General features: G+C 57.3%; 1 protein-coding gene across 30 annotated transcripts in view; it reads right to left on the bottom strand.

The window, feature by feature from the left end:
* DNAH17 (dynein axonemal heavy chain 17) overlaps positions 1-16775 on the bottom strand; it is a 39484-nt gene that overhangs the window by 21593 nt on the left and 1116 nt on the right. For 12 of the 30 annotated variants that reach the window (XR_013927142.1, XM_080381015.1, XM_080381042.1 and 9 more), the window contains exons 2-36: positions 15289-15650; positions 14341-14534; positions 13882-14074; positions 13696-13795; positions 13519-13604; positions 13225-13350; positions 12760-12915; positions 12596-12679; positions 12025-12192; positions 11674-11790; positions 10893-11474; positions 10605-10751; positions 10157-10265; positions 9826-9929; positions 9582-9722; positions 9021-9164; positions 8588-8770; positions 8227-8484; positions 7965-8134; positions 7285-7702; positions 7077-7208; positions 6680-6832; positions 5874-6122; positions 5524-5646; positions 4943-5290; positions 4773-4864; positions 4466-4592; positions 4090-4242; positions 3499-3624; positions 2952-3332; positions 2302-2462; positions 2037-2193; positions 1498-1602; positions 834-991; positions 88-226 (exon numbers count right to left, since the gene is read on the bottom strand). Coding sequence is in view for 29 of the 30 variants with exons in the window: in XM_080381015.1 (XP_080237141.1) it covers positions 88-226; positions 834-991; positions 1498-1602; positions 2037-2193; positions 2302-2462; positions 2952-3332; positions 3499-3624; positions 4090-4242; positions 4466-4592; positions 4773-4864; positions 4943-5290; positions 5524-5646; positions 5874-6122; positions 6680-6832; positions 7077-7208; positions 7285-7702; positions 7965-8134; positions 8227-8484; positions 8588-8770; positions 9021-9164; positions 9582-9722; positions 9826-9929; positions 10157-10265; positions 10605-10751; positions 10893-11474; positions 11674-11790; positions 12025-12192; positions 12596-12679; positions 12760-12915; positions 13225-13350; positions 13519-13604; positions 13696-13795; positions 13882-14074; positions 14341-14534; positions 15289-15650 (6446 nt within the window). In the remaining variant the exon portion in view is untranslated. Of the gene's footprint in view, positions 1-87; positions 227-833; positions 992-1497; positions 1603-2036; positions 2194-2301; positions 2463-2951; positions 3333-3498; positions 3625-4089; positions 4243-4465; positions 4593-4772; positions 4865-4942; positions 5291-5523; positions 5647-5873; positions 6123-6679; positions 6833-7076; positions 7209-7284; positions 7703-7964; positions 8135-8226; positions 8485-8587; positions 8771-9020; positions 9165-9581; positions 9723-9825; positions 9930-10156; positions 10266-10604; positions 10752-10892; positions 11475-11673; positions 11791-12024; positions 12263-12595; positions 12680-12759; positions 12916-13224; positions 13351-13518; positions 13605-13695; positions 13796-13881; positions 14075-14340; positions 14535-15288; positions 15651-16775 lie in introns of those variants that run through there. The other 18 variants (XM_080381043.1, XM_080381024.1, XM_080381028.1 and 15 more) reach the window with 15 other exon arrangements.

The following is a 16775-nucleotide window of genomic DNA, read 5'->3' as shown; positions in this document are numbered from 1 at the left end:
CTACCATGAATCCTACTATAATCTGTCAGGTTTCAAATTCAAATAAACTCTTTCATCTTAATGAACCATGCAATATTGTTAAATTACCTGTTTAGACAGTAGATCCTTGCAGAGTTTATACAGAGTAATGAACTTTCTTGCTAGAAGCTTAGCATCAATAAAACCTTCTGCAACAAGCATGATTTCACAGATCAGTTCAAAATCGGGGACCACCATGGCACAGGGTCTGGAGAAGAGTGGCAGTGGGTTAGGAGGGCTGTGCACAGATGTCCACACACACCTCACCCTCCCACAAGCCAGCATGAGTTTGCACCCAGGTATCCAATATAAATTGTTCCCTGCTCATCAGAGAATTGGGCAGTAATTTACACTGGCTGGGGTCTCTGGAGGTTTCTTGTCCAGCCTCCTGTTCCAAGCAGGGCTCATGTCACAGCTGGATCAGGTCACCCTGCACCTTCTGCAGGCACAGTTTGAGTTCCTCCATGGACAGAGATCCCACAGCATCCCTGGGCCACCCCTTCCAGTGCTTGACCACCTTTTTTTCTTATTCTCAACTGGATTTTTAGCTGAAGGTGGTAATTAGACACGCCAAGCATCCTCTTCCCCAGGCTAAGCAGCCCAGCTCTCCCAGCCCTGACCATCTCAGGGTCTTTGAGCAAGGCTGTCCTAGGGTGCCAAGGTCTTTCCCTGACACAAGGGCCACCAGTACACACAAATATCTTCATTTGCACTAGCAAAGGCTTAGATCACATTAGCACACGAGCGTTACTGCAGACGTAAATGCTGTAACAACTGCCAGTTACACAGTGATCCATCTATCTGCCTATGGGTACCTGAACAGAGCTTTTAAATTTTCAGGCAGTTCTGTCCATCCTGTGTAGCCAGGATTCATGGTTATGAACAGCCCAGCCGATGGGATCAAAGCAATCGTCTCTCCAAGGAAACTGAATGTTTTCTTCTTGGCACGAATTGCATCTTGAACACATTTCACCTGGCAGGCAGGCAGAGGTGTCAGTGTCGACAGCCCCGTGGCTCCCTGCCCTGCGCCCCTGGCTCACCCTCGCTGCCTGCCCATGGAAAGTGAGCCTGGAGGGTTGTTCATGCTATCAGCAATGCCAGATACAATGCTGAGGGCTTGCCAAAGCCATGGCGGCACAGCCATCCCCACTCAGGAGAGCTGGCCTTAAATCAGCTTCTTCCCAGACACTGCAACACCCTGTCCCCAGGCAATGGCAGAGCTGGCGGGGGGTGGGGTGGGGGGTGGGTGACAGGTCACTGGGATGGGACACGTGGGCTGGGTGATCTTAAATGTGCCCCAAGCCCCTATACTGCTGTGATTCCCCTCCACTTGCATCCCAGCATGACACAGTGGAAATAACAGCAGCAAACCGTCCCTTTGAAAGTCAGGCTTAACAGAAACATTCGCACATGCACTGGAAAGTCTCTTCCAGTCCCTATGGCACTATGCTGCCACCAGTTTGTATGAAGAGCACGCACCTGCACAGCAATCATGGACAAAACCTCCACCGAAATGCTGTTGAACTCATCAAAACATCCCCAAGTGCCGGTCTGAGCAAGTCCCTTGTAGGTATTGCCGCAGGACTGGACAGAAAGCACCAGAGACAGGCTTCAGACACCAAACTTTTACACAGAGGCTGCAGCGTGGGGATTTGTTAAGAAAGTCCAAGGGCTGGGAGCTGCTGTTGTTTGTGCTGTTCCCTAGGGAAATGCCCTGCAGCATCACAGCCCCCCTGGGCTCCCCCGGGGCTTCCAGGGACACGAGCTGGCCAGAGCCACGGTGGGAGTGAGCAGCACAGAATGGCACCAGGGGCTGCTGCTGGACCCACATGTCTCTTGTTGGCTGTTGAGTTGGGGAGAGGAAAGCAGCATCAGTGATGGATGCTGCAGCCAAACACAGGGGCTGCATGCTGGAGTGGTGCCTTCTGAAAGAGGGTCCCCCCTAGCTTCCCCCCTAGCTTTGGTGGACATCTCATGGCTCTCACGTTGGTGCCACTGTCCCACTCCCCCGTGCCTACCTTGTAGTCCATCTGCTTGGAGCAGCTGAAGATGTAGACCATCATGCCCACTGCCCGGCCCAGGTCCTTGACGGTCTCTGTCTTCCCAGTGCCTGTGGGGCCGATGGGGGCCCCCCCCATGAAGAGGTGGAGGGACTGCATCAGGGTAATGTAGCACCTGTGGAGGGGAGGACATCAGAGCTGAGCAGTGCCAGCAGTGCAGCACAGCCACGGAGCCGATGTTATTGGCGTGGGCAGTGGGAGGTGCAGGGACCCGAGCCCGTACCGATCTGTCAGGGGGGTGATGACCAGCCGGGGGGTGTTCCCCAGGTACTCGTAGAAGTACTGGAGCTGAGCATCACAGATGTTGATGTAGCAGTGCCTCCTCTCCTCGTCCCAGCAGTGCCGGAGCTGGGACTGCCAGGTGAACGCCTGGGCACTCTCCACCTGTGGGGCAGCTGGCTGTAGGGGGCAGGCAGGTGCCAGTGCTGCCCACTCCAACCCGCCGGCACCACAGTGAGTGCCCACACACGCCTGGTCGGGACCATTTCTGACCTCAGTAAATGGGGACAGAGTCAAACAGGTCCCAGTGCAATGCTGGGGTGGCTGAGAACCATCCCTCCCTGTGGCCCAGCCCACCCCATGCTGACTGTGGTGCACAGTCCTGCACCGTGGCTCATGGCTCCCACTGAGCATGGCAGCAACCAGCACAACCGCTCCTTGACCTGGCTCTGACCAAGACCCAGCCCGGTCTTGTCTGACCCCGGCTGTGCTGTCACCTCCCTGGCTCCTGTGCACCCCTCTACCACCCCACATGTGGTTTCCTCACGTAATCAGGATACTTTGAAAATATTGGAAAGCAATAAAATAACAGGAAATCTGTGCTCAGAAGTGCCAAGACACAAAGCAGTAAAAATATCCTCATGTAACGAATACCTTCTCAAGGATCATCTTGGCCACAACATCCCTGGCATGGATATCAATGGTACAGATTGTCATGATCTTCATCCTGTCTCTGGCAGTTAGGTTTCCAGTGAGTAGTGAGATCAGTGCATTTAGCTGAGTAATCTGAGGAAGAAAAGAAATGATGAACAGAAAAATGACATCAACATTTGCCAAGCTCCTGGTGCCCCCCAGGACTGGACCTCGCCTCTTCCAAGCAGAGAGGGGCTGCAGGACAGCTCCAGGGCAGGTCCAAGGGATGCCAACCTGCTTTTTGTTGTAATTCCTCATTGCATTCTCATAGCCTTCCTCCAGCCTTGAAAAGGCAAGGCCAACTTCTGTGGTCCACCAGATCTGGGTGCATGTCAGAGCAACCTGCAGCAAACCACAGAGACAAAAAGTGGCCATAAAGGGAAATACGCCATCCCTGCAAAGACACAGGGCAAGTGCCTGCACCTCCCAGGGCTCTCTGCTTGCTTCTCCTCTCAGACCTCAGCTCACACAGCCACTGGCCAGCCTGGCCCTGTGTGGCAGCTCCCACCTGTGCCGGGTAGTCAAACACCCACTGCTCCCGTGGCTTCTCCTCGTAGGTCACCATGGCCTCGGGGATCAGGTGCCGCAGGGTGGAGCGCATGCTCACCAGCACTCGGCTCAGCCAAACCTCCACCTAGAGGGTCACATCCAGCAAATCCTGAGCAAGCGGTTCCTAACCCAGATGTGTCCAGTCTGGCTGCACCACCCTGTGACAGCACACAGGCATCTCCCTGCTGCTCTGCATGGCAAGCTTCTCCTGCACACTGTGACAAGCTGCAAAGACGACCCCAGCACACAGCCCCGCAGGGCACTTCCCATGGCAGCTTATGGAACATGGTCTGAGGGCAAACAACAGAGAGGGGAAAAACCCACCGCGAGCGCCTGAGGGGCTGCAGGGCTGGGGCAGGTTTGATATTGCTGCTGTGTTCTTCTACAGCCCTAACACAGATCCCATTTCTGGATTTTTTTTGGCTGAAAGGCTTCAAGATTGTATTTTAAAACTGCTGCCAGGCTGTTAGTGCACAACAAAGGCTTATCCCCACCCTGAGCCTGCCCACCCCTGCCCCTGCAAGCAGAGGCTCCACGAAGCTCAGCTGACCTGGCCGGACAAGCTGCAGTCTGCTCTGAAGGGCACGTACTCCTCAGCCCTACTGAACAGCCCCAGGCCAACCTTCAGGGGCTTTTTGTCCGGACTCATCTTGAACTTCAATTTAGCCAGACTGTCGAACAGCTTCAGCAGATGACGGGACACCTGAAAACAGAGGCATGGCAAAGGTCAGGGACTGCGTCACACAGAGGTGTGATCGCCGCTTGGATTAACTCCTGCACAGCTCTCAGGGCGGTGCACCCCTGAGAAGGGGGATGCTGGGGATGGTGTTCTGTCCCTTAGGATGAAAAATATTTTTAAGCTGCTATAACAAGTTAGCGTGCTAGAGACATGGGACTTGTCTCCACGCTTTATGCACAACTTATACCTCAACTGGCTCATTCCCATTAGATAAAATATCAAGCAGGTCTGCAGAGGAAACAAAGTAGAATCTGGGAAAAGCCAGTCTTTTGTTCTCAAGGTATTCAGCCAAAGCCTTCTCACAGAGCACCAATCTAACAGAAAACAAAGAAAAAACCCTGCAGTTAAACTCCCACATTTTAGTTTTCACTCTTTGCTAAGTCCTTGTCATGTTGAGACAGATGCCACTTTAGAGAAATCAAACTCTTCCTTGGCCTTAGGCCAGCCAGCACAGGCCTCTTGGTAATGCTTCACCAGGACAACTCCAACCTTACCTTTTCTGCAACGCTTCTAGCTTGTTGTAGAGACCAGGCTTGTTTGTAGCTTCAATCACATTGGGAGTTTTTACTGCATCAGCCAATAAGTCCTGCAAGAGGAAAAATGATTCAGCCCTACCTAAACCAGCGGCGAGCTCTCAGGCACCTGGTGGGGACAGGCTTCGCACTTTGAAATCTTGATCGACATCATGAAAATGCTTCGAGTCCTCCAGCAGGTGACTGTGGATATCTTCGGAGCCGATGAAGATGCTTTCCAGGTGACTCCACATCCTTTGCACCTCAGACCAGATGCTGATTATGGAGTCAGTGGTTGACAGCTTCTGCTGCCAGCCCGACACCTCCTGAAGGAAAAAGGTGAGGTGCTTGGAGGTCATCAGGTTCTGCAGCTGCACTTGGTTGTCCTCTAGCGTCTCGATGAGCACCTCATCTGCCTTGAGCAGCTTGATGCCGGTCCTGGTGTGGGGCTCATGCTTGAACTGCATTGTTGCCCAGGTAGTATCCAAGTTGTTCAGCACCTACAGACAGGGTGTGAGAAATGGGCTGGACTCTGTGGTGCTGGGTCCCAGACACTGCAGAAAGGCAAGGCAGTGACAGGAATGCTTCCCCCATGGCATGAGATCCATGGGTGCTGCACTGCGTGTGGACTTCAGCTCCCAGAAGCAGGAACACAAGCACTAACAGCCACACAGACACACCGGAGCGGAGCAGAGCTCTCAGCAAAGGAGGGTAGGAACCAAGCCCCATTCACCTTCTCAATCCCCAATTCTTTCGTGGCTTTCTCCACGATGCCATGAACCTCATCCTCAAACTTGTGCAGGTTCAGCTGAAGTAGATCTGCGAGGGTTGTGTCCTTGGACATGGTGAAGTTCACCTGGAGCAGAACCGGCACTGTCAGGGCAGGGACGCCCCTGCAGGGAGAGGCAGCCCAGCAGCTCACCCAAATAAGCTCATTAACACCCACGTTTAAAGACACTACACAACTATGTGTATATGGCCAGCTTTTAAAACAGATTGCATGCTTCCCCCAATGGATGCAAATCTCAAGAGCCTCCTAGGCCAGGGGTTGGAGCCAGGGAAGGGCGGGAAGGCAGGGAGCACCTTGGTTGCCTGCATGAGCTCCTGCCAGTGCCGGTCCCTGATGGCCAGGTTCTGCAGCTCATTTATGGGGCGCAGGGATGTTATCATGTTCTTCACGCTGTTGTCCAGCCCTATGAATGCATCCCAGCTTCTCATCTCCTTATCCAAGCTCTGAATGTCTTCAGCAAATTTCTGACAATTGATATCCATCTGCTCAACATTGATATCCTTCCACTTGGTGGTCTTCCAGTTGTCAATGCTTGTGTTAACCTGAATTCAGGAATACATTTTTACAGGACATGTAATTAGCAGAAGCATTCTTGCCTAGGATGAAGAGCAGCATGCCCAGTGCCAGCACACCCCACGTACCCATGTTGGGGTGCGCAGCCTCCACACCAGCAGACCTGCTCTAATGCTGTGACAACCCGCCCCGTGTCTCATCCTACCTCTCATGGCAACGAGACTCTCAGAGGAGCTAACCTGACCTTGCACCCTTGGCTGGCAGTGCCCAGCTGGCACAGGGAGGTCACACCAGGTGCCCCATGCCTGCTGACAGCGCTCTGCTGACAAGCCCTTGCTTGGAGGCAGTGTTGGGCATTGTACCCTGGTGCAGGGACCAGCACCGAGCCCAGGGGTCCTGATCACTCTGCTCGACCACAGATGGCTACCAGCAGCCACCATCTGCAGATACAGCTCATCACAGCCTCAGGAACTTCAGAGCTGTGAGGGCCAGCCCAGCACACCCCAGAAGCCTGTTCTACACACCCCAGTGCTCCTGCCTCACCCTGCCCTCCCCAGCATGCTGGCTCATAGACCGCAGCACGTACCAGGACAATCATGTCCCAGAGCTCCTTCAGCAAGCGCACCTCCCTGTGGCACGCTTTGAGCTGTTTGTATTCTGGGACCGACACTTCAAATAGCCTGGCTGACTTGGACAGGGCTGCCATGTCACACTCCATGGCAGCGATGCTCTTCTGTTGCTGGCCGGAGACAAAGAAAAGGTCTCAGCTGGGGACTGTGTGCCAGGGACATGTCTCCTACCCTGGTGATGGCTCTGTCCCCACGGCCACAGGGCCAGATCCTCCCCATTGGGCTGGGAGCTGGAGCCAGAGCAGTTGCCCCTCCCCAGCCCTGCTGTGTAGTAGCACCTGGTGCATGAGGCTGGGGGTGACCGGGCAGTGCTGGTGGGGACAGTGGTGGCCCTGGTGTCCTCCCCTTCCTTACCTTGTTCAAGGACTTGTAGGGGTCTGGGTCAGTGTATGAAAAGGGAGCTTCTCCCCGGAAGGTCTCCCAGAAGGCATGCTGCCGGGCCTGTGGGGGAGGACAGGGCTCAGCGGGGCACCTGGGAGCTGGCAGCTGGGGAGAGCAGTGTGGTCATCCTGCAGTTGCTGAGAAGCAGCTCACTTGCCCCCCCAAGCCCCAAGGCAGGTACCTTGAACTGCTGGCACTTCCTGCAGATGAGATTGACCTTATTGGCTTGCAGGGGCGCCATGTTCTGCTTGACACGCAGGCAGAGCTTCTTGGTGCTGTCCCAGTGCTCAGGAAGGTCCTGTGGCAAGTACTGCGTGATGTTGGCAGCCCGGACCCAGGAGCCACTGCTTAGCCCCCTGCACCCCCAGCAGCTCACGTTGAGCTGTAGGTGGATCTTCTCCGGCATCTCCTCTCCATAAGTGCTGAGCAGGGCAACTGTCTCCTTCAAGGGCTCAAACATGCTGTCAGTCGCTGCCTGCCTCTCCTTGACCCTCATCAGGTGTCCCGTCACCTCCACCAGCCCTTCATAGTCTCCCTCCTCCAGAGGTTTACTCAAGCTGGTGTTTGCCTCTTGGATGAAATCTTCCAGCTCCTGGAGACTGGGAGGAAGGTGGTGGTGCTCACCAGGCATTCCCAACAGGGTTCACAGCTGCCCCAGTGCTTGCTCAGGGCTCGCTCTGCAGGGCATGCCCCCCCAGGGACTCACCCCCACAGGGATGCCTGGCACATTCGCCCACATCTCCACAGCTCCATCCCTTGGGGACAGCCTGCCCCAGCACACTGTGGCCTTTGCCACAGCACAGCTGTGCTCCAACCACCAGGAGTTCCCCATCCCCATGCCAGGGCTCACCAAGCCCTTACCTGGTGGTAACGTGGCTGGTGAGGTGCTGCCGGAGCACCAGACCCCGTCTCCTGACAACGCTCAGCAGCGCCTGCTTGAAGGTGCGGCAGTCGCTCTGAAGCCACCCCCCAAACACCTTCATGTTCGCTAACCCCAGCACCTCCTCGCACAGCGCCTTGCAGGCGTCAATCTGGGGACAAGAGCTGGTCACTGCCCATGGCCGGCACCTCCCTGGGCACCCAGTGTCCTCCTGGGAACCCGGTACCTCCCCAGGCACTGTACCTCCTGCTGAAAGAGCTGGAGGGATGGGGTGCCATGAGCTGGGGGTTCCTCTGGCCGCAGCTCCACCTCCTCAGCATCAGGGGCACTGCCCAAGGCAAGGAAGCGCTGCAGGAACTCCTTGGGGTCCTCCAGCCACAGGTGGCTAGCTAGCTCCTCGAAACTGGCACTGTACTCCTTGGCTTCCATCATGGCACTGACTGCCAGTGACACCACCTCCTCCCGCATCCTGCTGAGGTCCGTCTGCTCTTCCAGGGTGGTCTGAAGGGACAGGCAGAGCTCTTGCAGACTGGCTGAGGGGACTGGGCATCCTTGCCCACCTCCATCTGGAGGTGCTGGGAGGTGCTGCCTGCCATGGACTGACCTTGTAGCTCAGCTTTCCCTCCAGCAACCGAGGCATGCACGCCGTGGATGCGTAGATATCGCTGAGCAGGCTCTCCATCAGCTGCAAGAAGTTGTTGTCGTCTCCCATCTCCAGCGAGGGACGGTACTGCACTCTGCCATCGCACAGCTCCATGCACACCTCGAACAACGGGGCCATGTCAGCCTGAAACAGGTCAGCACCCCACATGGTGATTCACATTCCGTGTCCCCCCCAGCCCCCAGCCCCGTGGTCCCCCTGCAGCAGGAACAAGGGAGGACATCGGCACCTCCAGCGCTCGCTGCATGGGTGTGCCAGTGAGCACCGGGACAGGTACATTTGGCCACTAAACAAATGCCTGAAGAAAGGTGAGCCGTGGGACATGCCAAGCACGGGCAGAGCAGGGCACTGTGCCACAGGGCAAACCTGGACCTACATCAGGGGCCATGTTGGTGAGCAGCAGCTGCAGAGATTTGTGGATAAGTCTGAAGAGTCCATCCAGTATAATTCTGTCTATGTGTCCCACGTAGTCCAGCCATTTCTGCGATGACTTCTCAGCCTTGAACAGATCTGCATTCTCCTGTAAGCAGGAAAAAACAATTGCCATTTGTCAATAAATACAGATACCCAGCAAACATCCCAGTTCCCAACACTGTGAGTGAATGAGTCTTCTCTCGTGGTCCCTGTGGGTTTGTCCTGCCTGGCTGTCACATGCATCCTGCATTGTTCTTTCCCTCTCAGCTGTATGACACCACAAGTTGCAGCCCTGACCTCATCCGAGAGGACAGCGGATTTCTGGAGTCCATGTGCAGTGTTCAATGGTCTTTCACTGGAGCCTTGTCTCAGCAGAGACCACAGGACTGAACCCCAGGTCAGAGTCCCCCGCTTGCAGTTACAAAACGGGGGACACCAGTGGGTTCAGAGCATCACAGCACGCGAGGGACAGACAATTCTTGTTAAACCAATTCTGACTGACGTGTCCTGGGACCCATCTCACCTCCACCAAGTCCTGGATCTTTACGCCTGCGTCCCTAATGGCAGCACAGCGCTTGGTTAAGGTGTTTGCTTTCCCATCCAGGTCCAAGAGTGCTGCCTCCTTGTTGCCTTTCCTTTCAAACACGGGAGTGGCTGAGCACTCCTACAGGGAGAAGATGACAGGGCTGCTCCGCTATGCTGGGGAAGGGTGAATCCCTGCAGGAGGCTTCCCCGGAAGGTACTTGCAAAGCACCAGCAAAAGCTACCTCCATCAGCTGGGTGATATTTTCCATGTTTAACTTTGCTTTCTGGACCCTGGTCTGCAAGCCATGCAAGGTCTCTCTCATCTCTCGGATATACTCCATGATGCCTGGGAGGAAAACACACGTCCAAACTTGACAGGTTACACAGATACCTCCAAGGCAGCAAGCTGTGGTTGGGACACTTCGGGGCTATTCACCATGTTTAGCCCTCCACCTCACCCACCCATGTCTGCAGGACAGGGGTCCATGTTTTGGGTGTGATGGCTGAGGGGACCCGAGGCAGGATGGTGCCACGGGCGAAATGCACAGAGAGGATCTCTGGGTGGGTTTGTACCTTCATGGTGCCAAAGCAGGGTGTGCTCTGCAGTGGCCAGCCGGCTGTCCACGGCCTCCAGCTGCCCTGCCACCAGCGGGAGCTCCACGGGCAGCAGCTTCTGCTTCACCTGGGGAGCCAGCACGTCCGCAGGTGAGTGCTGCAGGCACTGCTCCAGCTGAGACGCACTCCCTGGGGCACTGCTTTTACAGGGGAATGGTGTCCCCACCCCAATGACACCAAGCTTGTGGGGCGGAAAGAGGCTGGTGTGGCAGCAGTAGCAGCAGCTTGGCTCAGTCATGGGATGGGCAGGAACCAGGGGTGCCAGTGATATGCCTGCTGTAACCCCCCGAGGCTTCAAGGACCCATCTCGGAGGAGCCTCTCTCAGGGGGCTCCCCAGCCAGCCTCAGCCTGGCCAGTGTGTGGGGTATGCAAAAGCAGCTGGATTGTCCCCCATTTGCAACCTGCCTCATTGTACCAGCCAACGATGAGATTCAGGTTGTCCACAAACTTTTGGAAAGTCTCATTTTGAGCGAAGAGGCTCTTGGCACTGCCCGGGATGTCCTCCTGCTGCTGGAAGTTCAAGTACTTCACCTCCCGCAGAACAGCGATGAGCTGCGAGACACAATCGCCGGAGAAAAGGCTCGTTAGTAAAACATGAAACGTCTCACCACAGCCTCTGCGACAGATTTATGTTCAGGTGAGGGACCACTGTCCTCCCCCTGTGCCAGGCTGGCTGCCCACCCCAGCACTGACCTCTTTGCTGAAGTTCACGCTGAGCAGGGAAGAGCCAGGGTCCCTTAGGATCAAGGGCTGCTCCAGGCTGAAGTGGCAGTCCTGGCCGGCTCCACATACCCACTCCTCATAGACCTCCTTGCGGTAACCCTGCAGCAGCCCCATCATTTCTTTGTACTTCGCAGACACCAGTTTAGCTTCAGCACTGACCATCACACTGTCAAGGTCATGATAAAGCAGCAGCTGCTGCAGCAGAACACAGGAGGAAACACATGCCAGGCCAGATCCTGCCCTGGCTGCTGCCCCACGTCCCCGTGGGGTGACCCACACATACGGGTGGCTGATGACGAACAAGTCCCTGTATGGTCCCTCCAGCCGCTGCTGAACCTCCAGAGCCCACTTCAGCTGCCCGGCCACCGGCGGCATGTTTTTGTGGGTGACCGGCCCCCCCTGGCATGGCAGTGGGGAAGTGGTCTGGGTGTCATACAGCACCTTCACGCTCTCCAGCTCAGCTTCAAACATTCTCAGCAGGGCTGAACAACAGTGAGAAACCTCCACCTTTATCAAAGGTCGCTCCAGCAGGGGGGCAAACATCTGCACCAACTGTAGGAGAAAGAGGTGTTGGCTTCTGTGCTCCAGAGCATCACCATAGTGACCTGGTGACACCCCCACTGTCACTCCCAGGCACGGGTGTGGCATGCCAGGCTGCAGGCAGTGTCCCTGCTGCCAGCCTCTGGCGCTCAGCCAAGGATGCCTGGTGCCCAAGGGCAGGACCCGTCGAGTCGGGGGGGGGCACATATACCTTCACAGCAGATGTCAGGCAGTTGCAGTCATCAAAGCCTCGGCAGAAGATGGTGGCCAGCCGCCTGTCCATATCCTGAATCTTCTTCTGCAACTCTGCAAAGTCTTTGTCCAATTGCTGCCAGTAAAAGCAAAATGATTTAAGCTGCCCCAGTCTCTGCACTTTCTTCCCAAATCTTTCCTGAAGGATTTGCTGGACCCGGACAGCCCAGCACCATATGACCTGCTGCAATGCGAGCACACGTGCTGCTACGGGACAGTTTTACATGCAGCTCTTCTTCCAGCATGTTCTGACAAACAATTTTTTTTTCATTTAGCAAATGCTTTCCCTTCCATACCAGCATTCACTCACCTCTTCTGTGGGCTCTAAGGGATTGTATTTGCAATCAGCAAAACTCTTGATGATTTCAGAGACCTCCTCGTAGATCTGAAACATCTGGCTCCTGAGGATGTTTCCTCTCAGTCCTCCCAGCTCTACCTTCTCCAGCTTCAGAAACTCAATAGCTGTTTGGTACAGCTCCTGGCGAGCACAAACCATCATCTCATCCAGTTCCTCTTGGTGGCAAACCCCAGCTCCCCATGCCCTGGCCCTGTGGGTGCAGAAGCTGCAGCACCAGCACAGGGCTACACCTTGCAAGTTCACCGCTCCCCAAGAGCATCCTTCCCAGGGACACTTTGCAGCCTGACTGGGGGTGCTTGTCTGGCCCTGGGGGTGTGGGGACATGGGTGTTGCGCTGGGAACAATGGCACTGTGCTGCCAGCAGTACACCGCTGCTGGGCTCCAGCCTGCACCAGCAGCCCCAGCCCACCCCAGGGCTGAAACAGAATTTACCCCCATGCTGTCCTCAGGGGACCACCCCAGCATCTCCGGGGCAGGGGAGCCTGCATGGGACTGGTGCTGCTCCAAAATGCTGGGCTCTCACCTCGATGGTCTTGAGCCTGTGCAAGAAGGAGTCCATTCTCGTAAGGACAAGGGAGGGAGGGAACTCCCAGAGCTGCAGCTCCTCCTGGAAGAGGAGAGGGGCTGTCAGCAAGTAGAGCTGGCATGGATGGGGCCAGGCAGACCTGCACTGTCCCCTGCACCCACCGGGAATGATGTGGGCAGCAGGTTGGAGCAGTAAGTGCTGTAGGACTGGAAGACCTTCTCTGTGGTGGAAATGCTCAGTCTGATTGCTTCTAAGATCTCTTCAGTTTTTCCTTGCAGCCCCTTCATCACATCCTTGGGGCCCAGGAATTTTTGGGTCTAGAACAGGCAGATGCAGGCAGTGGCCATTGGCAGAGGGGCCTGCAGGAGGCTCCTCCTGCCCCCATCCATCCTCCAGCCCCACGGGCTCTCTGGTGGTTGCCTGCAACCCACACCTGCCCCAAACCCTCTCCAGCCCTATGTGAGGTCTTTGCTGGTCTCCCTTGATTGGGGTGTGTCTACATCACCCCAGCTGTGCTCCCCACAGTTGCCCTGTGTCATCCCTCCTGCCAACAGTCCCACAGCAGGACAGCTGGAGGAAATGGTGGTGGCTTGATGCTGGAGCCACCGCCAGCCCCAGGGCTCTACCATCTCAATGAAGAGGTTGCAGGTCTCCTGCAGGATGACGATGACGCGGGTGGGTGAGCTGTAGTGCTGGCAGTAAGCCTGGAGGAGGCGGATGGTGCACAGCACCCTGTCTACGTAGGGCTGCAGCTGTGGAAGCAGAGATGCATTAGTGTGGGGCCATGGCCACACTAACAAGGGCTGGGCAGAGCCAGGGTGAATCTGTACCCACACACAGCTTCTGATGTGCAGCACCCTGGCCTCTCCCTGGATGAGGAAGCCAGACGGTGCCTGGTTATTTTACCATGTATAACTTACTTGGGAATAATCCACTTGTTCCATCTCTTCCAGCAGGATCTGAAGCGGTTGAAGGTGGAGGCTGATGTCTTCGGCTTCCTCCAGGCCTGGACCAGAGGAAAAACTCAGCGTCGGGGAGGGGGAAGCCTTGCCAGAGGGGTGAGCGGCAGTTGTCCACCACATCGCTGGGGGGCTTACCGGCACTGACATCCCTGAACATGCTCTGGAGTGGTGGCCAGTAGCAGCTGTTGGCCTTCTCCAGCATCACGGCCAGCACCGTCACTTGGGGTGAAAGCAGCTGGCAGGGGAGAGGTGGCGGGCTCAGCACCAGGGGCTCAGTGCCAGTGACACATGGCTGCTGGCCACCTATGGGCAAGGCAGTACCTGGCTATTGATGCATTCCAGGTTGACCATCCTGGTGTGCCAGAACTTGAACTCAGTCCTGGGCAGGGGGTGCAGGCCCTCCAGCAGTGGCTGTGCTGAGTCCTTGTTCAGGATGTCTCTGATCTGGTGGGACCACTTGATGACGATGGTCTCAATGGCATGCAGCTTCAAAATATCCACAGTCTCCACTGGGCTGAAAGGCAGCCAGGTTATGCTCCAGCACCAGGACTGGCCTCAGACCACCCCAGGGGAGCCCTGCATGCCTGTTTGTGGCCACCTTAGCCAGCACGGCAGCCTGGCATGAGCCTTTTGAAGGTGCTCTGCTGCTGAGGGATGGTTGTGACCAAAGATGCTCAGAGGCTGAGCCAGTGTCCCAGCTTCTGTCCCTCCCAGAGGGCTCATGATGCCCTGGGCCCCTGCCAGGCTTTGCTGGTGCCAAGCAGTACTGGCAGAACCCACCAGTTCAGGATGGTGCTGGAGCCATCATGGCTGTCCAGATGCTCTGGCAGCAGGAGCAGTGGCTTCCCCTGGATCTTCCTGCCCATCATGAACATCTCATTCTTCAGCTGGCGGGTTTGTTGCATGATGTCCTCCACCACCACCTTGGGCCAGCCCGCCACATTCTCCTTGCTCAGGAGCAGGGGGGACACGACCTGGAGGAGAGGGCTTGGTTGGATGCTCAGTAGGGTCTCCCAGTGCAAAGGGCAGCATGCAGCTGCACTGGTTTGCACAGCATCCCCTCCTGATGCCCACCCATGCTCCCAGCTCAGCCACAGCTCTGGCAGCGCCGATGGATTTTGCTGATTTTTTCTTGTCAGCGTGACCATGAGTCCCCTCACCCTGTGGTGATTTCCAGCTCTCATGGGCTGGACAGTGCTGGGAGCAGTGCAGTGAGCGTGCCCAGTGGGGTCAGGGGCTGGCACACAAGCAAAAGCCCCTGGCACCAAGGACGAGGAATCTCAGGGGCTTGACCCAGCTTTTGGGTGCTCTGGGGCGGCAGGCCTCTGAGCGGGAATATTTCTGGCAAGTTTGAGAGAAATCCATTCAGACATTCCCCAGGTGCGGGGCTCAGGGAAGGGGGAATTATGCTGAGTTTTTAAAACCACAGAGGAAGCAATCCAGCTGGGGCCCGGCAGAGAATCAGGCTTGTGACCTTCACCCGGCTGTGTGTGCTGGTGGGGCTGGGTCAGCCCACCACACAGCAGGGTCGGTGGTCGGGAGCCATCCCAAGGCCAGCGCTAGCGCCTGGGGTGATTTTTCTTCTACTAGTTTAGTTTGAGCCCTCCTAAAGTTCTGACTACAGCAGCCCACAGAAGGTGTTTGGACAGCAGCGGTGTGGGCAGGGACCTTGGCTCGTCCCACTTGCCCCAAGCTTGTACCTGGTACCCACCTGTGTGGGCAACCCACCTCCTCCACCACGGTCACGAGCTGCTCCACGGGCGAGAGGCCAATGTCTCCTACCAGCAGCTGGCTCCGGCATTTCTCCCAGCTGATGTTCTCCCTCTTCTTCACAAAGTAGATGCCCTTACCCCTGAGGGTGGGTGGGAAGTGGGTGGTTGGCAGGAGCTGCCTGGCAGGGTCCAGCTCCAGCACCAGCTCCAGCATGTCCTGCTGTTTGAAGAACTCGTCCAGCATGGCCATGGCCCCCTCACTGCCCACAAACTCGCTCCACTTGTCCGGCTGGACCCGCAGCAGCACCATGGTGAAGCTCTCCAGGAAGCCAAGCCACTTGTCCAGCATGGCTGACATCCCACCAGCACCGGGCTCGCCTGGGCAGGGGGCAGACAAAGCCCTGCTCAGCCAGCAGCTATGCAGACCCCACACCCCAACCCCTCCGCACTCCCCTCGCCACCCGCCCTGCCACTGCCCTCAGCCTCCCCTTTGTACACCATGGTCTCATCAGGAGCTGCTGGCCCCAACCGTGCCTGGCCCCACCACCCTCAACTGGCCCCATCCCTGCCCAGCCCCATTGCCCCCCCCCCAGCTCCAGCACCCCCAGCCTGCCCCAATCCTGCCCGGCTGCACCACTCCCCCGCCTGTCGCACCTCTCAGCCCTCCAAGCAGCCTCCAGCCACTTCCAGTTGGACTGGCACCAGCCCTGGCCCTAACTGGCACCAGCCCCGGCACCAGCCCCAACCGACACCGACACCTGCCCCAACCGGCCCCGACACCTGCCCCAACCGACACCTGCCCCAACCGGCCCTGACACCTGCCCCAACCGACACTGACACCTGCCCCAACCGGCCCCGACACCTGCCCCAACCGACATCGACACCTGCCCCAACCGGCCCTGACACCTGCCCCAACCGGCCCCGACACCTGCCCCAACCGGCCCTGACACCTGCCCCAACCGACACTGACACCTGCCCCAACCGACATCGACACCTGCCCCAACCGGCCCTGACACCTGCCCCAACCGGCCCCGACACCTGCCCCAACCGACACCTGCCCCAACCGGCCCTGACACCTGCCCCAACCGGCCCTGACACCTGCCCCAACCGACACCTGCCCCAACCGGCCCTGACACCTGCCCCAACCGGCCCCGACACCTGCCCCAACCGGCCCTGACACCTGCCCCAACCGACACCTGCCCCAACCGGCCCTGACACCTGCCCCAACCGACACCTGCCCCAACCGGCCCTGACACCTGCCCCAACCGACACCTGCCCCAACCGGCCCTGACACCTGCCCCAACCGGCCCCGACACCTGCCCCAACCGACACCTGCCCCAACCGGCCCCGACACCTGCCCCAACCGACACCTGCCCCAACCGGCCCTGACACCTGCCCCAACCGACACCGACAGCTGCCCCAACCGACACCTGCCCCAACCGGCCCCGACACCTGCCCCAACCGACACCTGCCCCAACCGGCCCTGACACCTGCCCCAACCGA

Source organism: Falco punctatus, assembly GCF_963210335.1.
Source record: "Falco punctatus genome assembly, chromosome: 1".
In the NCBI taxonomy this organism is placed as follows: Eukaryota; Metazoa; Chordata; class Aves; order Falconiformes; family Falconidae; genus Falco; species Falco punctatus.
Note: the sequence above shows the minus strand (reverse complement) of the source record. Positions and strands in the feature narration are given on the sequence as shown.